This window comes from Lepus europaeus, chromosome 12 (assembly GCF_033115175.1).
Source record: "Lepus europaeus isolate LE1 chromosome 12, mLepTim1.pri, whole genome shotgun sequence".
Taxonomy (NCBI): domain Eukaryota; kingdom Metazoa; phylum Chordata; class Mammalia; order Lagomorpha; family Leporidae; genus Lepus; species Lepus europaeus.
This window is the reverse complement of record NC_084838.1, coordinates 6,349,027-6,370,823: the sequence shown is the minus strand read 5'-3', so window position 1 is coordinate 6,370,823 and position 21,797 is coordinate 6,349,027. Positions and strand designations below refer to the sequence as shown.

At 53.6% G+C, this 21,797-nt stretch overlaps 1 protein-coding gene across 2 annotated transcripts in view; it reads left to right on the top strand.

The window, feature by feature from the left end:
• SLC25A25 (solute carrier family 25 member 25) overlaps nt 1-21,797 on the top strand; it is a 39,606-nt gene that overhangs the window by 1,550 nt on the left and 16,259 nt on the right. The window contains exon 1 of one of the 2 annotated variants that reach the window (XM_062207478.1): nt 21,005-21,613. The exons of the other annotated variant lie outside the window; for it this stretch is intronic. Within the exon in view, the coding sequence (XP_062063462.1) occupies nt 21,395-21,613 (219 nt within the window). The 5' untranslated portion in view covers nt 21,005-21,394. Of the gene's footprint in view, nt 1-21,004; nt 21,614-21,797 lie in introns of those variants that run through there. 2 annotated transcript variants of the gene reach the window in all.

Sequence of the window (21,797 nt, the reverse complement as noted above, 5' to 3'; positions counted from 1 at the left end):
GAACCTGCCCCCTGACAGCCCTGCCAGGCACGCTGGGGCCATCTGCTGCGGGAGTGGCTGTGTTTGTACCACGCTTTCTGCCTTCGCGATGAGCTGGCGATTCGTGGCACATGTGATATTGATTCGTGGCACATCTGATATTGATGGCCTCCAGTCCATCCTGGGGGACAGTGAATCTGCCTACAGCGCATCGGAGAGAGCGAGTCTTTCTCTCCCCAGTCCTGAAAGTAGGCCTTTCGTGTTTAGCACAGGGAGCCTGGCCCCGGGGCCCCGGACTCTGTGCCTGACCTGAGTTCTGTGACAGGAAGCTTGCCTTTGTTTGAGGTGTGTGGCCTTGGCATGGACTGTTTCTAGAATCCTTTCAGCCTTGGGACACGTTAGGTTGATACACACCTTTGGGAGGGATGATTCACTTTAATGAGTTCATTGCCTTAAAGGGGCACGTTAGTCCTGGGGGAGTCTTTAAGTTTTGGAGAGAAAATCTGCCTCGTTAGTGTAACTGGGCAACAGGAAGACACCCCCTGTACCACTTCCTGTAGAATTAGCTCAGGATTAGCCACCTCCCGAAAAAGCAGGAGCCAGAGGAGAACTTGGGGGCCTTGGGTTCAGGATGGCAGTGAGAGAAGAATTAGAAACCACAGCCACCTCTGGAAGCGCGTGCCCTGCCCCGTGGGAAACATTTGAGATCCCACAGGAGTCAGCTGGAGTGAGGCGGAAACCCAGGCCACGTGACTCCACGGACCCTCGGGCTCCTTCTAAGTGCCTGGGGCCAAGTTTTCTTTAACGATGAACCGCAAGTTTCACTGTCTTGATTTCAGAAGAGGCTGAGACTCTCAGAGGGGGGAAAAATGACTTAAGATGGAAGTGGGCAGAGAAGCCCCGGGCAGCCAGCCAGGGGGATTTTCTTTGTGAAGGGCAGGAGAGGAAGAAACCAATCCTGGGACAAAAGAAGGGAAGGGTTGGCCGAGGAAAGGAAAGCAAAGCATGCTGGCCCGGCTCGGCTTCGGAGACTCAGCCGGGTAATTACAGCATCGCCTATTTAAGGCATTTTCATGTGACCAAGCAAACTCTTTGTCTTAAAACAAATTGAAAACATAGTTTAGCCAATTATAGGAAGCAGGCAGGCTGGGCTGTGTGTAAACAGCAGGCTCTCCAGGTGTCCGTCCTGCTCACGGTGGCTTCCGGCTAAGGCCCTGTGGGTTTGCGGGCCCCCTGGGGTGACTCTGGGAAGTGGGCAGTGCAGTAGAATGCCTTTACCCCATTCCACAGGGCCAGGAACACGAAACAGCCTCCAAGGTCACTAGACCCCCTAGGGGACCGCTCCAGCCCCTCGTTAATTCTGCCTTGTTTCTGAGGAAGATGAAGAGGACGTCCCTGCAATAGCAGCACCCCATATAGGAGCGCTGGTTCGAGTCCCGAATGCCCTCCTTCCAATCCAGTTTCCTGCTAATGTGCCTAGGAAAGCAGTGGAAGAAGACCCGGATGCTTGGGCCCCTGCCACCCAATGTGGGAGACCCAGATGGAGTTTCTGGCTCCTGGCTTCAACCTGGCCAAGCCCCAGCTGTTGCAGACATTTGGGGAGTGAACCAACAGGTGGAAGCTTTCTCTTCTCTCTAACTCAGTCCTTCAAATATATAAAATAAAGCCTTAAAAAAAAAAAAAAAAAAAGAGGGGCTGGTAGGTATTGTAGCATAACAGGTAATGCCACCGCCTGTGATGTTGACATCCCATATGGGCGCCAGTTTGAAACCCAGCTATTCCACTTCCGATCCAGCTCTCTGCTATGGCCTGGGAAAGCAGCAGAAGATGGCCCAAGTCCCTGGGCCCCTGCCTCCCACGTGGGAGACCTGGAATAAGCTCCTGGCTCCTGGCCTCGGATCAGCCCAGCTCCAGCCATTAAAGTTATTTTAGTAGTAAACCAGCAGATGGAATATCTGTCTCTCCCCATGTCTCCCTCTTTCTCTCTCTGTAAACTCTGCCTTTCAAATAAATATATTTTTTTAAGATTTATTTATTTATTTGAAAGGCAGAGTTACATAGAATGAGAAGGAGAGGCAGAGAGAGAGATGTCTTCCATCCGCTGGTTCACTTCCCAATTTGCTGCAACGGCCGGAGCTGTGCCGATCTGAAGCCAGGAGCCAGGAGCATCTTCTGGGTCTCCCACGGGAGTACAGGGGCCCAAGCACTCGGACCATCTTCTGCTGCTTTACCAAGGCCATGGCAGAGAGCTGGATTGGAAGTAGAGCAGCCAGGACTTGAACTGGTGCCCATATAGGATGGAATGTTGGCACTGCAGGCGCTGGCTTTACCCACTACGCCACAGCGCTTGCCCCCAAATTCAATCTTCCTAAAAAAAGAATGCCAGACCTAGACTTTGGGTGAGCCCGAGAAAGGTAAGAAGTGATATATTTAGAACCAAACCTTTCCCAAAAACGTCTTCAGTCTGAAGATCATCAGAGCTTTCCCCATCAAAGACTGGGAACCCAGCCTGCCCTGTCTCTCCTTGACCTTGCAGGGTGTAAACGTGAGGCAACCCCTGTTGGCTGGAATGGTTGAATGGAAGATCACTAATGTCAAACTGGTATTGCTTAAGCGGAAAGTACTTTTGAACTGTATACCTTTTAAATGTTTGACCATTTATGGGGGAGGGTGTTTGCCAAAATAGCCAGTCTTAGATGAGATGGTCTACAGAAAAAAAAAAGCCTTTTTCAAAGAAAGAAATAGACAGCATTAGAATAGTGTAATGGCCCAGTAGGCAAGGAAAAGTGCTACTTGCCACCTGGATTGAGTTCATAGATTAAATGATTGTGTGATCAAATGATTATTGCAAAATTAGTTCCTGGCTCAAAGTCATGGTAAGCCCATGAAGTCAACTACAAAGATTTTCTTTTTAATGAGTTGATAGTTTGGGAAGGTGGCATCAGGTACCGACATGAGTAAGGCTGTGCTGGGGTCCGTCCCGTCTGGGGCCTCAGTCGGATATGCTTTGATGCTCAGTCATTGTTGAGGTCTCCCAGAAACCATAGGGAGTGAGAGATGCAGATATTTTTCTAATCCGACTAAATATAGGTGCAGTGAACAAAATTCCCATCTGCTGGTTGATTCCCAAATGCCCAGGGGCTGGGAACTCCACCCAGGTCTCCCCACGATTTGCAAGAATCCATGTAACAGCCGTCTGCAGCCTCCCAGAGTACACATCAGCAGGAAGCTGATGGAGTGGAGCTGGGAACTGAACGCAGGCACTCTGGTGTGGCGTGCCTGCGGCTCCCAGTGTGTCCCAGCCACCCGCCCCGACTTCTTGTCGGCAGCCGTTTCTTTTGTGCTGTTGTGCATTTGGTGGAATCTTATGGTTGGTCTTGGTAGAGTCCCCGGTTATCAGTCATCACGCCTCCCACCAGTTCTACATCCGTCTTCCAGACCAGTGCCTTGTGGACCTAATGGGGGCAGGGTCTTTAGTTTTCAGTGATCTGAAATCCGCTGTCCTTGTACTTTGTACCTTCACGGTCAACACAGAGAAGTGACCCAGGGGCTCTTTTTTTTTTTTTTTTTTTTGACAGGCAGAGTGGATAGTGAGAGAGAGAGACAGAGAGAAAGGTCTTCCTTTTTGCCGTTGGTTCACCCTCCAATGGCCGCTGCGGCTGGCACATCAGGCTGATCCGAAGCCAGGAGCCAGGTGCTTCTCCTGGTCTCCCATGCGGGTGCAGGGCCCAGGCACTTGGGCCATCCTCTACTGCACTCCCGGGCCACAGCAGAGAGCTGGCCTGGAAGAGGGGCAGCCGGAACAGAATCCGGCGCCCCAACCGGGACTAGAACCCGGTGTGCCGGCACTGCAAGGCGGAGGATTAGCCTGTTAAGCCATGGCACCAGCCTTTTTTTTTTTTTTTTTTTTAATATTTATTTGTTTATTTGCTTGAAGGGCAGAGTTACAGACAGGTAGAGGCAGAGAGAGAGGTCCTCCATCTGATGGTTCACCCCCTAACCTGCCACATTGGCCAGTGCTGGGCTGATCTGAAGCCAGGAGCCTCCTCTGCCCCCCCCCCACTGTGGGTGCAGGACCCGGGCCATCCTCCACTCCCCTCCCAGGCCACAGCAGAGAGCTGGATCAGAAGCGGAGCAGCCAGGACCCAAACTGAAGCCCATATGGAATGCCGGCACCGCAGGCGGCAGCCTTACCTGCCATGCCACAGCGCCAGCCCCACCAGGGGCTCTTTAAGTATCCGAAAACCTGCTGTTGTACCTGCCTGTAATCTCTGCTGCTACTCCTCACACGATGTGCAATCCACCCATTTTAAAGCTTCCTCTACTGAGGCCTGGGAACTAACAGTACAGAATGTCCTGCCCAAAAAAGACCGTGCAATAGTGGATCCTTCTAGGTGGGGGTGGGGAAGATCTATTTTATTTATTTGAAAGACAGAGTTAGAGGGAGAGACAAAGAGAGATTTTCCAAATGCTGGTTTGCTCCCAAAATTGCTGCAACAACCAGGGATGGGCCAGGCTGAAGCCAGGAGCCAGGAGTTTCTTCTGGGTCTCCCATATGTGTGCATGGGTCCAAGCACTTGGGCCATCTTCCACTACTTTCCCAGGAGCATTAGTAGGAAGCTGGATCGGAAGTGGAGCAGCCGGGACGCGAGCCAGCGCCCATGTGGGATGCTGACATCGCAGGCAGCAGCTTTACCCGCGCCCATCCAGAGCCAGGAGCCAGGTACTTCCTCCTGGTCTTCCCTGCGGGTGCAGGGCCCAAGCACTTGGGCCATCCTCCACTGCCTTCCCAGCTACAGCAGAGAGCTGGACTGGAAGAGGGGCAACCGGGACAGAATCCAAGCTGGTAGGGGTTCTTGAGAACATGAAAATGTTCACAATTTGCCTGTGGTGATGGTCCCACGATGACGCTGGAAACCACTGGGTCATTACATGCTAAGGGGGTGACTTGGATGGTATGCGACCCGGGTTCAAAGGTTGTTTCTGTGGCTTGGTAGCTGTAGCTTGAGCAGATGACTCATCGCCACCCTGAGTGGTGAGGATTTCCTGAGATGGAGCCCAGAGAGTCTAGTACAGGGCCTGACATCTAAGAGTTCCCCAGGTGGCTTCTCCCCCTAGACTCTGAAAATGAGATTTTCACAGTGCGTTAGAAGCATCTACTTATTGCCCCCAGTTTGCTTGATGAAAAATGAGATGTAGTCTGAGGACATGGTAATAAAGGGTTCACAGCGTCCAGTGAGCGCGGCCTGTGGCAAGCCAAAGGGGTCTGGGAGCCAGAGGTCGGTTGTGGGAAGCCTGGGCCTTGTAGACATTGGGAAGATTTTTTTTTTTTTTTAAAGATTTATGTATTTATTTGAGAGGCAGAGGCAGAGAGAGGTCTTCCATCCGCTGGTTCACTCCCTAGATGGCTGCAACTGCTGGAGCTGTGCCGATCTGAAGCCAGGAGTTCCTCTGGGTCTCCCATGTGGGTGCAGGGGTCCAAGGACTTGGGCCATCCTCCACGTTTTCCTAGGCCATAGCAGAGAGCTGAATCAGAAGTGGGGCAGCCAGGACTTGAACCAGCGTCCGTATGGGATAGCAGCACCGCAGGCGGTGGCTCTACCCACTACACCACAGCACCGCCCCCCAGATACTTTTCAGACATCATCATAGTTATTATCACAGTGTATGACAATGGCATATCCGTGCGTAAGTCGACTCAGCATTTTAAGGCCCGGATGGTGCTCAGGAAGCAGCAACAGGTACGTAAGAGGCCTGAAAAGAAGGTGTTGTCGGCCGGCGCCGTGGCTTAACAGGCTAATCCTCCGCCTTGCGGCGCCGGCACACCAGGTTCTATCCCGGTTGCCCCTCTTCCAGGCCAGTTCTCTGCTATGGCCCGGGAAGGCAGTGGAGGATGGCCCAAGTCCTTGGGCCCTGCACCCGCATGGGAGACCAGGAGAAGCACCTGGCTCCTGGCTTCGGATCAGCGTGATGCGCCGGCTGCAGTGGCCATTGGAGGGTGAACCAACGGCAAAAAGGAAGACCTTTCTCTCTGTCTGTCTCTCTCACTTGTCTCTCTCTCTCACTATCCACTCTGCCTGTCAAAAAAAAAAAAAAAAAAAAGAAGAAGAAGGTGTTGTCTTAAAGAAGCATCTTCCTGTAAAGCACATGCATGACTACCAGGCCAGAGTAGCTGCTTACCTGCTCCGCCCTGGCTGGGTCTTCCAGGAGGATTGAGGAGGAGCTGAGTCCTGGCTCCTGTCCAGCAGGGGTGGTGGAGACATGCGATGGTGGTGGCTGTCCTTGCTCCTGCTGGTACTGGAAGCTTCACTTGTTGTCCCTCCGGCCTAGCCCCCTGCCTTTTCTCCAGCCCTCCTGCTCCCTTTCCTCCTCCACTAGAGCCTGGTGGACTCTACCAGAACCCTCACAGATCACTGAGATGAGGCCAGTGTCATGGTGCAGTGGGTTAAGCCTACCACAGGCGCCAGCATCCCAAATGAGCACCAGTTCCAATCCTGGCTGCTCTGCTTCCGATCCAGCTCCCTGCTAATGCACCTGGGAAAGCAGCGGAAGATGGCCCAAACGCTTGGGTACCTGAACCCACATTGGAGACCTGGATGGAGCTCCAGGCTCCTAACTTCTGCCTGGCCCCAGTCTTGGCCATTGTGGCCATTTGGGGAGTGAACCAGCGGATGGATGATCTCTTTTTCAAATAAATACACCTTTTTTTTTTTTTTAAAGATTTATTTATTTGACAGGTAGAGTTAGAGAGAGAGAGGCCTTCCATCCGCTGGTTCACTCCCCAGATGGCTGCAACAGCGAGAGCTGCGCCGATCCAAAGCCAGGAGCCAGGAGCTTCCTCTGGGTCTCCCACGCGAGTGCAGGGTCCCAAGGACTTGGGCCATCTTCCATTGCTTTCCCAGGCCATAGCAGAGAGCTGGATCGGGAGAGGAGCAGCCGGGACTCGAACCGGCGCCCATATGGGGTGCCGGCACTTCAGGCCAGGGCATTAATCTGCTGCACCACAGCACCGGCCCCTTTTTTGTAAGCCATTGAAATAATAACAGTGTGAAGACTTGGAGACAGGGTAGCTGAGATCACCAAGAATAAGCCCAAGCTCAGCTAAGTCCTTGATTGTAGTTGTGACACAGTTGAATAGTGGTGTGGGTTAAAACCAACCAGTGTCCACCTTAGCCAAACTTGGTGGCCATTTCCTCATCCCATGTGCCTGACACCCTGTTGATGCTTCTAGTTAGAGCCTTTGGGTTGAGTTTGAATCCATAGGAGGGTGGAACTACAAGGTGTGTCCAGTTCAGTTCCCACATTTTGCAGGTCAGAGAGACTTTTTTTCTTCTTTCATTCATTTCTTGTACAAGCAGTCTTCAAAAAAAAAAAAATCTTCATGGAAAAACTGCATGGACTTCAAGGGGTTTTTTGCATCAAAACTTATCCTTTTTTTTAAATGCTGTTTTAAATTTATTTTTATTTATTTGAGAGGCAGAAAGGCTGGTTCACTGTCCCCAACAGCTGCTGAGGCTGGGCCGGCCAGGGCTCCCACATGGCTGGCAGGGACCCAAGTACTTGAACTGTCACCTGGGTGAGCATCAGCAGAGAGCTGGAGCTGGGAGTTGAGCCAGGACTGGAAGCCAGGTGCGCGGTCTGGGAGACTGGTTTCAGAGATCCCCTGAGTCAGTGCAAGCTTCGCCCTCCCCAGCTCTTGCTCTGTGTTGTGTGAAGACGGCAGGGGATGCGCAGGACCAGGTATGAAACCCCCTACCCACTGCTGCGGAAGCAGACACCACACAGCTGGGCAGGGTGGGCCAGGCCGGAACAAGCCATTCAGAAGAATGTTTTAGCCACTGAATTGCTTACCCCAGATCTGTCCTTCTTTAGGTAAGAGAAGAGATTGTAGCAAATAGAATGCCAGGGAGGGGCTGGCGTCCTGGCCCTGTAGGTTAAGCCGCCACCTTCAATGCTGACATCCTGTGTGGGTGCTAGTTCAATTCCTGGCTGCTCCACTTCCGATGCAGCTCCCTGCTATTGTGCCTGGCGAAGCAGCAGAAGACGGTTCAAGTGCTCAGGGCCCTGCCACTCACACAGGAGACCCGGATAGAGTCCAGGCTCCTGGCTTCCGCTTGGCCCAGCCCCAGCCCTTGTGGCCATTTGTGGAGTGAGCCCATGAATGGAAGCTGGCTCTCTCTAATTCTGCCTTTCAAATAATAAAATCTTTTATTTTTTTTGACAGGCAGAGTGGATAGTGAGAGAGAGAGAGAAAGGTCTTCCTTTTGCCATTGGTTCACCCTCCAATGGCTGCTGCAGCTGGCGCATCGCGCTGATCCGAAACCAGGAGCCAGGTGCTTCTCCTGGTCTCCCATGGGGTGCAGGGCCCAAGCACTTGGGCCATCCTCCACTGCCTTCCTGGGCCATAGCAGAGAGCTGGCCTGGAAGAGGGGCAACCGGGATAGAATCCAGCGCCCCAACCGGGACTAGAACCCGGTGTGCCGGCGCCGCAAGGCGGAGGATTAGCCTGTTGAGCCACGGCACCGGCCCAAATAATAAAATCTTTTAAAAGAGAGAGAAAGGTCAATTTAGGAGTGAGTGATTTGCCTAGCAATTAAACTGGGTTGGTTTAAACCAGTTTTTGTTACTCACCTGGGGTTAACCCCAACCAGCTGTGGGGGGGGGGGGGGAGTTTGCAGGGGTCATGAAACTCAGAGCCTCAGGGGGAGTGAAGCTTGCACTGATTCAAGCCACCTGCTTTTGATACCGCCCTGAAATCAGTGTGTGGTCTTTTTTTTTTTTAGGTATATTTATTTATATATTTCTAAGTCAGAGTGAGAGAGATCCTCCATTTGTCGGTTCAACCCCCAGATGGCCTCAGTGGCCAGGGCTGGGTCAGGCCGAAACCAGGAGCTTCATCCGGATCTCCCACGCGGGTGCAGGAGCCCAAGCACTTGGGCCATCTTCCACTGCTTTCCCAGGTGCATTAGGGAGCTGGATGGGAAGTGGTACAGCTGGGACTTGAACCAGCGCCCAAGTGGGGTGTCTGTGCCACAGGCGGCGGCCCCATGTCCTAGGGTTTTTACTTGCTAACCTCAGTACCAGGCTCAGCCCATCTCGTTCACCTCCTACAGATCTAATCCAAAGGAGAATCACGTCCCTCTAAGAGCAGAAAATGAAGAGAAATTGTAGCAGTTTAGACTCCTGCCTCAGAAATCTGGGTTAATGCTGTACACCGCTGACTGTTGTAGAGACAAGAAAAAGACGTCTCTGTTACAGGCATTGCCCTTGACCTTGGGTCCTGGAGGAGCCCTGGCTTCCCCAGGAAGAGGCAGCCGTTGGGGACAGAGTGTTTTCCCTGTGGTCGGGCTCTTCACTGTCCTACAGGGGTTTTCTTCAAGTTCTGCCCAAAGCTAGGTTTTACTTCCCGAAATGAAAGTAGGTCAGGGGATTTCAGCTTTCTCCCCACCGCAGTTGGGTCTCCCTCAGTGCCGCAGTGGCTGGGGCCGAGTGGCTGGCCGGAGGAGACAGCGCCCTGCCTCACCCTGGAGTTCCCGAAGGGCGGCCTAGGCCAGGGTCCGAGCAGGCGTTCAGACTGATCTCGGCGGAGACAGAAGTTCTCCTGCTACGCTGTGCCACCGTCACAGCAGCTGAGAGATCCTCCTAGCCGCTGCCTCCTGTCCCCACTGAGAGGTGACAGACGGTGAGCACGGCCCCTCGCCCGTCTCTGGCTTGAGCACCTCTGAGGGCTTTGCTTCTGCTCACGGTGACGGTCACAGCCGTTCACAGATCTGACTCTGGGTGTGTGGAAAGGGTCTTCCCTGCGGGCCGATTTGGCGGAACCAGTCCTGTGACCAAACCGGTGAGGCTCTCTGTCAGACGGACCCTGGCTGCGCTTTTCAATTTTCAGTTAAAAAGAGCGTTCACGGTTCTGTGACAGGTCTCTAAAGGTTACCAGTAGTGCTGAGATAGGTGCTGGGGCATTGAACGGGTGGGAGGCTGCTTGGGTTGCTTGGGGTCCCCGCAGGAGCTGGCTGGGGTGTTGCTGGGGAACCCCCGCAGGACTGTCCCATTGTCCTGGGTGCTCTGGGGCCTTTATTCCCAGGGTGGTTCCTTGAGGTGCTTCCCACTGGAGGTCCCTTCCGCGGATCGCAGGCGCACACTGCTCCATCAGGTCTGTTTTCTGGATTCCTCCTGGCAGAGTGGGCCGCTTCCACAGGTGGCTGCCCTCGGAACCAGAGTCTGTTGGTCCCAGGAGGGCTGTGCTTCCAGCCGTGTCCCTGGACTTGGCTAAGTGTGACTGGAGCCGTCTTACGGACATGTCACCCAGAGCTGGGCGGTCTGTCAGGTGATGCTGTGACACAAGGATACAGGTGCGCTCCTAGCCCATGAGGAAATCACACATACAGGAAGCGTTGTAACAGGAAAACATCGGCAGTGGGGCTGGGGTTGTGGTGCTGCTGGCCGTGCCAGCCTCTCAGAGCAGGGCACCGGTTCCAGTCCCGACTGCTCCTCTCTGAGCCAGCTCCCTGCTAATGCGCCTGGGAAAGCAGAGCTCTTTAAAAATAATAAAATAAAATTCGCTCTCCCCTTTTGATTTCTTCCTTGAGACTTGAATTATTTTTTTAAAGATTTATTTATTCAAAAGTCAGAGTTACCCAGAGAGAGAAGGAGAGGCAGAGAGAGAGAGAGAGAGAGAGAGAGAGAGGTCTTCCATTTGCTGGTCCACTCTCCGATTGGCCGCGACGGCTGGAGCTGTGCTGATCCGAAGCCGGGAGCCAGGAGCTTCCTCTGGGTCTCTCACGTGGGTGCAGGGGCCCCAGGACTTGGGCCATCTTCTACTGCTTTCCTAGGCCATAGCAGAGAGCTGGATCGGAAGTGGAGTAGCCCGGTCTCAAACTGGCACCCATATGGGATGCCAGCGCTTCAGGCCAGGACGTTAATCCCCGCCACATCGGGGGCCCTGAGACTTGAATTGTTTAGATTTGTGTTATTTAGTTGTCCAAATATTTAGGTATTTTCCAGTATCATTCTTAAATTGATTTCTAAGTTAATTCTGCTGTGGTCAAAAAACATACTTTGTATGAGCTGAATATTTTCAATTTATGGAGAAGTGGTTTTTTGTTTGTTTTTAATCCGTACAAACACTTATTCTGTCCCTGCCCAGGGTGGGGGAGGAGAGCAGAGCCCCAGGAGCGGGGGCGGGGCTCCAGGGAGGCGGGGCCGACGAGGGGTGGCTTGGTTCTCATGAGGTCCTCAATGGCCCTCTGGCTGGAGCTCCACACACCATGGCCTCCAAGTCCGGCCGCGCCCCTGCAGCCCTGGGGTGGGGAGTCCAGGGCCTCACCCCGTCCCCAGGAGTAAAGACAGCACCGGGGCCTTGCTCCTCCAGGTGAGGAAGGGAACTGTGCAAGTCAACAGGTTTGAGTTAATAATAAAAATGACAAAACAAAACAGAGGGCCCCTGTCTCAAACCGCCTGCCCCAGGGCACCACCAAGGGGCTGAGCCTGGCGGGGACCTGGCTGGGGGTGCAGAGCGTGGGGCTGGGTCTGCCCTGGTCTGGAGAAGTATTTCTGAGCCGAGCTGTGTTAGTGCATTTGAGAGTGTGTATTGTCCCGCTCTTGGGGTGTTGACAAACGTGTGGGCCAAGGTGCTTGATGGTGTGGCTCTGGTTGTAACCCGACTGTAACTGTGGATTTGTCTCCTTTTCCTTGCGTGGTTTGCGTTTGCTTCATTTTGGAGCTCCCTGAAACATTTAGGGTGGTTCCATCCTCTTGATAAATTGATCCCATTTTTGTGATGAATTGATCCTCTCTTCCTGATCTGTAGCCACTGCAGTTTTCTTTTGCTTGGTGTTAACTGGTGAATGTTTCCTTTGCCTGTTACGGTGAGCCTGCTTGTGGCCCTCCTGTGACCTGTGGTCAGTCAGGTGTTGCTGTTTCATCGTCTGAGGCCTCTGTGTTCCCAGTGGGCTGCCGAGCCCATTCACACCAGCTGCTGTTGGGTTCATTCTGTTCTTTGTTCCCTGTTCCTCTCTTTTTGCCTTCTTTTGGGTCCACTGAGGTTTTTTGGTTTTGTTTGTTTGTTTGTTTTTTTGGACAGGCAGAGTTAGAGAGAGAGAGACAGAAAGGTCTTCCATTTCTGTTGGTTCACCCCCCCTAAGTGGCCACTACAGCCAGAGCATTGCGGCCGGCGCACTGCACTGATCCAAAGCCAGGAGCCAGGTGCTTCCTCCTGGTCTCCCATGCGGGTGCAGGGCCCAAGCACTTGGGCCATCCTCCACTGCACTCCCGGGCCACAGCAGAGAACTGGACTGGAAGAGGAGCAACCAGGACTAGAACCCGGGGTGCTGGTGCCGCAGGTGGAGAATTAGCCTAGTGAGCCGCGGCGCTGGCCTCCAGTGAGTTTTATTTGTGATTCCATTTTATGTCCCTTGTTGGCTTATTATCTAATTATTAATCTGATTGCTGTAGAAAGTATCGTATATGTCTTTAACTTATCACAGCCTACTTCAGCTGATGTTACGCGGCTTTACATGGAGCCTAAACTATATTTTCACTTCTCTTCTCCCTGCCCTTGAGCTATGGTTCTCCTAGGTCTTACTTCTAGAGGTGCTGCAAACCCACAACAGGACTGGGCGTTGTGGAGCAGCAGGTTACGCTGCCTCCGGGGACTCCCCTGCTCCCACCCCATCCCAGGTCCCGGCTGCTCTGCTTCCAACCCAGCTCCCTGGTAATGCACCTAAGAACTAGCAGGTGATGGCTGAGTGCTTGAGTCCCTGCTTCCCGTGTGGGAGACCCAGATGGAGTTCCTGGCTCCTGGCTTCAGCTTGGCCCGGCTCCCGCCATTGCATCTGATACCGTCCTGCTTATTAATAATTTTTCAGTATTAATAAGCTTGTCGGCTCTTGCCACGTATTCAGAGAATACTGAATATTCTGAAGACTGGCTCAAATAGACCAGACAACATGGTAAGCTTTACGGATTTTATTCAGTGAGAGAAATGCGCTGGAGAGTGAGGGCTTCATTTAGAGGAGGCACATGGAGCAAGCGTTTGCATCACAAGTAGCTTAGTGAGCGGCGAAGTGAAGGCAGGGAGCAGGCCACTAGGCCAAGGTGAAGGCAGGGAGCAGGCCACTAGGCCACGGTGAAGGCAGGGAGCAGGCCACTGTGAACTAGGCAGGCGTACAGGCTAAAATTGATTAGATTTGTGAGCTGGAAGACCATGCCTTCACCACACCCCTGTGTGACTTCACGCCCTACCTGATACCTTCACCATGCTCCTGTGTGGCCTCATCCCCCTACCTGGCCACACCTGGGTGACCACCAGCCAATCAGGTTAATTAACCACTCCCCTTTGGAAGTAGGTTAAAAGCCGGGGACTCTTGCCAGGAGGCGGGCTTGCTGTAGCCCTGCACCTCCAGGGCGTGTGGGGCCACGCGCCCTAGGCTTCCTGGCCCAGATACAGGCCTAGATGCTCTTCCTTGTGGCTGGGTCCTGGTGCTCGGTATGAACCCCTATTCACCTCTCTCTTAAATAAAGCTCTCACTCTCCTATGCATCTTTCTTACTAAATAAAAGCATAAAATATACCCTGCTGCCTCATTTGTGCCAGTATTTAGAATTCTTCTCTAAATATTAGGCAAGAACCCCCTTGGGCTTATTAATATTGGGGATTTATTAATAAGCTTGTGGTGAAATCATGTGGCACCCCAAATTCCGGTAGCACATGTGGCGCCCAGACAGCACTTCTGGGAAACTTAAGGGGCCACATTTCAGTGTAGATTTTAGGGGGTCATGTCCGATTTCAACTAGGCCATGTGCCCCGAAGGCGTGGGCAACAAGGCAGCTAGGGCAATAAGGGAGGGGTCTTTTCTCTACTTCCAAAGGGCGTGGTTATGCAGCCTAATGGGCGGGTGGGTGTACAGGTGGGGTCTGGTAGGGACATGAGATCACATAGGGCATGGTGAACGCGTGGCCTTCCAGCTCTCAAACCTAGTTTATCCTCTGCCTGCCTACATCACATCCATTTGGGGGGTGAACCAGCTGTAGAAGATAGCCCTCCCTCCCTTCTTCTCTAACTGTGCCTTTCAAATAACTAATCTTGAAAAAGAAGGCCGGCGCCGCGGCTCACTAGGCTAATCCTCCGCCTTGCAGCGCCGGCACACCGGGTTCTAGTCCCAGTCGGGGCACTGGATCCTGTCCCGGTTGCCCCTCTTCCAGGCCAGCTCTCTGCTGTGGCCAGGGAGTGCAGTGGAGGATGGCCTAAGTGCTTGGTTCCTGCACCCCATGGGAGACCAGGAGAAGCACCTGGCTGCTGCCATCGGTTCAGTGCGGTGTGCCAGCCGCGGCGGCCATTGGAGGATGAACCAACGGCAAAGGAAGTCCTTTCTCTCTGTCTCTCTCTCTCACTATCCACTCTGCCTGTCAAAAAAAAGAAAGAAAAGAAAAAGAAAGAACAGCAGAGACGGTGGTCTTCCATGTACTGGTTCACTCTAAATACTTGGGGGACATCTGGGCCTGGGCCAGGCCAAAGCCAGGAGCTTGGCTCTCCCACACGGGGATAGCAGGGCAGAAACTGCTTGTGTCATCACGTGCTGCCCCCCGGAATGCCCATTGCTGGAGACTGAAATGGAGAGAGGAGCTGGGACTCGGACTCTGGCGCTCTGATGGGACATGCAGGTGTCCTCATTTAAGGTGCTTAACTAAGTCCTCTGTATTTACCCACAGAATTCCCATCGCTGGTGCTCTGTTCCTCCCTGCAGATCCAGGTGTCTACCTGGGATCGCCTTCCCTGTGCCTGAGGGCTTCCTCTGACATCCCTCGTAGTGCAGATCTGATCTGCTGATGCCAGAGGCTTTCAGCTTTTGTGTTTGACAGTCTTTTTCTGGGCAGAGAATTCCAGTTGACATTGTCTTTCTTTGGGAGTGGGGGTGGACGGTGTCTGGCAGGAAGTCCCCTGTCAGTCTTTGTTTTTTGTATGGAATGGGTCTCCCCCCCCCCCTTTAGGATTTCCTTTATCACTGGTTTTCAGAAATGTGGTTGTGATGTACTGAATTAGAGCTTTTTTTTTTTCCTTTTTAAGATTTATTAATTGATTTAAAATGTTGGATGATAGCAAGAGAAGTGGCCCCAAGTGGCCGCAACTAACAGAAAGCAAAGAGCGGGAGAGAGATGTTCCATCTACTGGTTCACTTCCCAAATTACAAGACAGTTGTAGGGCAGGCTGGGCCGAACCCAGGAGCAGAAACTCCATCCAGATCTCCCAGGTGGGTGCAGGGACCCAAGCACCTGGGCCATCCTCTGCTGCCTTCCCAGGTGCATTAGCAGGGAGCTGGATCGGAAGCAGAGCGGCCAGGACTTGACTCAGCTCTCACATGGCACGCAGGCGTCTCAGGCAGTGAGCGGCTTAAATCGCTGCTACAGCGCCAGCCCCTCTGTGGATGCTCTTGAACTTTTTCTGGGGTGCAGCTACTGGGGAATGGTTTGGTTGCAGAGGGGAGGGCGGTTGCAGGAGCGAGTCTCGTGGGTTCTTTTCCTCAGCTTAGTGTAGAAATAAACAGCTGGGAAACAACTTGCTAAGAAGCAGAAACTTATTAGACAGAAAAGAAATTTTTATTTGACAAGCGACAGAAAAAGCGTCTGGTCCGAGAGGAGCCCAGGCGGAGTGCCCGAGTGGGACGCTTGCGTTGAGGAAGTGTCCTGGGTTTTGAAGGCGTTACTGTTTGCTCATTGGCTCATCCTATGGCGGGGGGGGGGGTGTCCATTGGACAGGGGTTTCATGTATGTATGTTGATTGGCTTGGGGCTCAAGGAGACGGCGGGGGTCTCCTGGAGACTTTCTGTCTCCTTAGAGCCTCAGCCCCCCCTGCTAGCTCTGGGTAGAAGATGGCAACTAACTCAAAGGCATGGTTTAAAACCACAAGGGTCGCACAAGATAGCCGGGCTCTCCGAGAGCCAGTCTGACTCCCCAGGGGCTCGGCCCCTTCCCCAGCCAGCTCTGGGTGAAACCTTGCACACCCCCTGAAGCTATGATGAAAGCCACAAGGTCACACATGCAGCACAAGAAGCTGTTGGTGGGGGAGACGCCAGGCGGTCTGGAGACAGGCTTTCCAGCCACAGCTGACGGCTTGCTTGTGAAGAGCATTCTGCCTGTGTCTGAGGGGCCCACACGCCCCCAGCTCCCAGCCCCACTAGACGGCCGCACGGGGCTTGTTCTGTCAGGTGGGATGAGAATGGCACCGAGCCCGCCTCACTGGCTGAGCTTTCGTCCCCGGCCCCCTTTACGACGAGCTTCGCACTGAGCTGGTTGTGGATGGTGGTCTCCTCTGCCCCACGGGCTGCGACTCCAGCCCGGCCCGCAGCAGCCCTCACTTCTTGCAGCCTCTGCTGCCCTGGCCTCCCAGCCTCTCTCTTCCACATGGGCGGACTGCTGTGCTCTGCCTGGGTTCCCCCTCGGCCCTATGGCCCCGGGGCCGGGGAAGTCCAGGCAGGAAGCAGGGGCAATGGTACGACTTGCCTCACTGCTAAAATGTTGCTCAGGAAATGCTATTCTGTTGCCTGTCTTCCCATGGCCTGAAAACATTGTTTCCTGCATTTAGTCTGGACTTACAGTTGTTATGGGCAGGAACTTGAGTTGATCCCTGTTACTCTATTTATTTCTTTGAAAGGCAGAGTGGGATTGGGGCTGTGGCGTAGGGGGTAAAACCGCTGCCTGCAGTGCTGGCATCCCATATGAGTGCTGGTTTGAGTCCCGGCTGCTCCACTTCCTATCCAGCTCTCTGCTATGGCCTGGGAAAGCAGTGGAAGATGGCCCAAGTCCTTGGGCTCCTGGACCCATGTGGGAGACCCGGAAGAAGCTTCTGGCTTCGGATTGGCACAGCTCCGGCTGTTGCGGCCAATTGGGGAATGAACAAGAGGATGGAAGATTCTCTCTCTCTCTCTCTCTGCCTCTCCTCTCTCTGGGTAACTCTTTCAAATAAAATAAATAAATCTAAAAAAAAGAAAAGAAAAGAAAGGCAAAGTGACAGATTGTCCACCTGCTGGTTCACTCCCCAAATGGCCATGATAGCTATGTCTGGGCCAGGCTGAAGCCAGGAACCAAGAACTCCATCCAGATCTCCCACATGGGTGACAGGGGCCCAAGCACTTGGGTCATCATCTACTACTTTCACAGGTGCATTAGCAGAGAGCTGGATCAGAAATGGAGTAGCCAAGACTCAAACCAGGCACTCTGGGGCCGACGTCGTGGTTCACTTGGTTAATCCTCCGCCTGAGGCTCCAGCATCCCGTATGGGCACCGGGTTCTAGTCCCGCTCACTCCTCTTCCAGACCAGCTCTCTGCTGTGGCCTGGGAAGGCAGTGGAGGATGGCCTAGGTGCTTGGGCCCTGCATCCACATGGGAGACCAGGAGGAAGCACCTGGCTCCTGGCTTCAGATTGGTGTAGCTCCAGCCGTGGCGGCCATTTGGGGGGTGAACCAACGGGAGACCTTTCTTTGTCTCTCTCTCTCTTTCTCTCTCTCTCTGTCTCTCACTCACTCACTCTCACTGTCTGTCAAAAAAAAAAAACACACACACACACAAAAACCAGGCACTCTGACTTAGGGATGCTGGCTTCCTAAGTGGCAACTTAACCACTCTTAAGTCTGTCCCAGCTAGTGGTTACTAAGTGCTGCTCTAAAAGCTTTATATATGATCCCACTTAGTGGTTAAACGTGGTTCTGTTACTATCCACATTTTGCCCTTAGAGGTATGGAAAGCACAGACAGCTGATGTAACTTTACCAGAATCACACAGCCGGTAAGCTGGGGCTGACTCCGAAGACTGTCCCTGCAGTTGGCACACAGGACTCTGGGTACGCTGGTCGGGTGTATCCAGCAGAGGGCAGCTGCCACAGGCTGCGCAGCCTTCAGCACAACCATTAGGGGCCTTGTCTCGGCTTTCTGTTTGCTTTTTATTTTTTATTTTTTAATCTTTTTTTTTCATTTGACAGATAGTTAGACAGTGAGAGAGAGAGACAGAGAGGAAGGTCCCCCTTCCGTTGGTTCACCCCCCAAATGGCTACTACAGCCGGCACTGTGCCAATCCGAAGCCAGGAGCCAGGTGCTTCTTCCCGGTCTCCCATGCGGGTGCAGGGCCCAAGGACCTGGGCCATCCTCCACTGCCCTCCTGGGCCACAGCAGAGAGCTGGACTGGAAGAGGAGCAGCCGGGACAGAATCTGGCGCCCATATGGGATGCCAGCGCCGCAGGCGGAGGATTAACCAAGTGAGCCACGGCGCTGGCCCTGCTTTTTAAGTAATTGTGTATGTATGCATGCCTGGGTCGTGTGTGCTCATGGCTTAGTTTCCCATGATCTGAGAGGCTATTCAGTGAGGATCAATCTCCTATCCAACCCCTGAGGGCCCTGCGTGCCCCAGACTCTGTCCAGTTTGGGCAGAGGTGCGTTCACGCGCACAGCTGAGATGGGAACGGCGCTGCCGCCCTGTTTTCTGCACACTGCTTTCTTCATTTAACAAATTCTGCGTCATCCCATAATAGTAAGAGCTGCCTCATTCTTTTTGCTTGGTTTGTTTATTTATTTATTTATTTATTTTGACAGGCAGAGTGGACAGTGAGAGAGAGAGACAGAGAGAAAGGTCTTCCTTTTTGCTGTCGGTTCACCCTCCAATGGCCGCTGCGGCCGGCACATCGTGCTGATCCGAAGCCAGGAGCCAGGTGCTTCTCCTGGTCTCCCATGGGGTGCAGGGCCCAAGCACTTGGGCCATCCTCCACTGCCCTCCCGGGCCACAGCAGAGAGCTGGCCTGGAAGAGGGGCAACCAGGACAGAATCCGGCACCCCAACCGGAACTAGAACCCAGGGTGCCGGTGCTGCAAGGCGGAAGATTAGCCTATTGAGCCGCGGCGCCGGCCTCTTTTTGCTTGTTTAATATTTTTTAAAAATTTATTTGAAAGACAGAGAAACAGAGTCTTCCATCCGCTGGTTCACTCCCCAAATGGCTGCAAGGGCCAGGGCTGTGCCGATCCAAAGCCAAGAGCTGAGAGCCAGGAGCATCTTCAGGGTCTCCCACATGGGTACAGGGATCCAGGCACTTGGGCCATCTTCTGCTTTCCCAGGAGCATTAGCAGGGAGCTGGATGAGAAGCGGAGCAGCCGGGACCCAAACCGGTGCCCATATGGGATGCTGACATTGCAGGCGATGGCTTAACCCACTACACCACAGTGCTCATTCCTTTCAAGTTTCTTAGGGCACTGTAGTTGTGTACGATGCCCCTGTAAGATTTTTGGCTGCCTCACAGCAGAGTGCCCAGGTTCCATACCCACCCCGGCGCCTGATTCTAGCTTCCTGCCACCCACACGGAAGACCTGGGTTGAGTTCCCAGCCCCCAGCTTCCACTGCTCGGTCCCAGCCGTTGCATACGTTTGGGGACTAAACCAAGGATGGGAATGCCCACTTGCACTCGCTTTTTCTTTCTCCCTCTCAAAAACTTTTTAACAAAAAATGACTAAGCTATTCTCAAAGTTGTCCTTTCATAAACAAGGATGCACAAACATCCTCATTTTATACACACACATCCATATGTATGGCCTCCCACACGTGCAGGTATAGCTGCAGGATGCATCCTAATGCGGTCACCGTGTCTGGGGTTTGTGCTTCGGAATGCCGGGAGCGGTGGCTGAGTTGTTCTTCCGAGAGCCTGCACTGACTTCTGTTCCGCAGCAGTGTTTGAGGGGGTGTGTGTCCTCATAGTCTCCTTACGGATGTTTTGTGTATGTGTGCTTGTATTGTTGAAATAATGGGATGACAATAAATGGTCACTGCGTTTTTCTGCTCTAAGAAAGCAATGAGGGGCCAGCGCCGTGGCTCACTTGGCTAATCCTTTGCCTGCGGCGCCAGCATCCCATATGGGTGTCAGGTTCTAGTCCCGGCTGCGCCTCTTCCAGTCCAGCTCTCTGCTGTGGCCCGGGAAGGCAGTGGAGGATGGCCCAAGTGTTTGGTCCCCTGTGCCCGCATGGGAGACCAGGAAGAAGCACCTGGCTCCTGGCTTCAGATTGGCGCAGCGCCTGCTGTAGCAGCCTTTTGGGGGGGGCGGGGGGGTGAACCAACAGAAGGAAGACCTTTCTCTCTCTCTGTCTATCCCTATCTGCAAAAAAAAAAAAAAAAAAAAAGAAAGAAAAGCAATAAGCCAGGGCCAGCAATGTGGTGCAGTGGATTAGCTCCCACTTAAGATACCAACATCCCGAATCTCGTAACACAGTTCAAGCCCTGGCTGCTCCACTTCTCATCCAGCTCCCTACTAGTGTACCTGGGAAGGCAGCAGGTGATGGCCCATGGGCTTGGGCCCCTGCCACTTATGTGGGAGACCCAGGTGAAGTTCTTGGCTCCTGACTTTGGCCTGGATGAGAACAGACGTGGCTGTTGTGGCCATTCGGGGAATGAACCAGTGGGTGGAAAAATCTCTCTCTCTGCCTCTCTATCAAATAAATAAATCCTTTTTAAAAATTCAGTAAAAAAGGAGACTGAAAGATAAGTTTAATTTTTTTTAAATGACCAAAGATGAGTTCCTTTTAACTCCTAATCATTTCCCCAGTTCAGGCTGCAGACTGACCCCGTGCGTGGTCCTGGGCAGTGGGGGCAGCGAGGTCTGTGGCTTTCTCCCGACGCCAGCAGCTCCTCTAGAGGGAGACCTTGGAGAGGTCGCTGTGGCCCGGCACACATTGTTAGGCGTGGGCTGGAGACTGTGCGAGAACAGGGGAAGCAGTCAGAGCTATCTTAGAGGTGCTGCCAGGGAATGTAGACCGCGTTTAGTGCAGTGGTGAGGGCCCGCCCTGCGGCGGTCAGGTGGAGAGTCGGGCTCCTGCGGGATGGTGAGCTCCCGGGGCTGCTGTGCGCCTCATCTGGAGCTTGGTCTGCAAGCAGGAAGTCCACTGCTGTGATTGGAGAGCCGGTGCCAGTGGAGATAATGAACTCGGTAGTGTCGGCAGAGGCGATTGGCTGCGCCCTGCTGCAGTGAGAATGCAGACTGGATGCTGGGTCCTGGGCTCGGTGAGGAGTGAGGACAGCTGAATAATTGGAGCCTGAAGTTGCTCTGCCTCGCGGAGAGGTCTGCCTGGCGATCGGCTCTCCACTTTCTTTAGAAAGGAAACGTTGATCATCCTCCACCTGCAGAAGTGAGTTTTGGCTGAAGAAGCTCCAGCTGCTCTCTCCTCCATGCCAGCGCCAGTGAGACTCCCTTAGACTGAGCTACTTCTCAGGCTACGCACGACAGCACTGCTAGCAAATCTGAAAGAGCAGAGAGCAGCCCCTGCATGCACAGCTCCCAGCTGAGCACTCCTGGGCCACTCTTCCCAGCAGCTGTGTGGCCAGAGACCCTGGGCACTGCGGTCACAGCCCGTGAAAGTGAGCGGTCCCCGGCGGCGGCGTCTGGAGGAAGCCGGCATGCTGCAGATGCTGCGGCACTTTCTGTCTGGCTTTTTCCCTGGGGCTGGGTGCCAAGGCTCCGGGGAGGGGGATGACCACGAAGTCAGAGGCACCCAGGCTCCTGCCCGGGGAGATCAGATGGCAAGCTTTTTGGGGAAGCAGGACGGAAGGGCCGAGGCCATGGAAAAGAGACCCACCATTTTGCTGGTGGTCGGACCTGCAGAGCAGTTTCCTAAGGTAAGGGCAGCCTGGGAGGCCCTCCCAGCCTCGGGGCTAGCCCACATGGTTTTCCTGGGGGGGGGGGGAGCCACTGGGGTGTGGGGAGGAAGGGAGGATTTAGCAAAAAGGAAAAAAAAGTCACCATGGTTTTGAGGGTCGGGAGAAGTGCTAGGCAGGGAAGGGGCCCCGACACGCCCGCTCT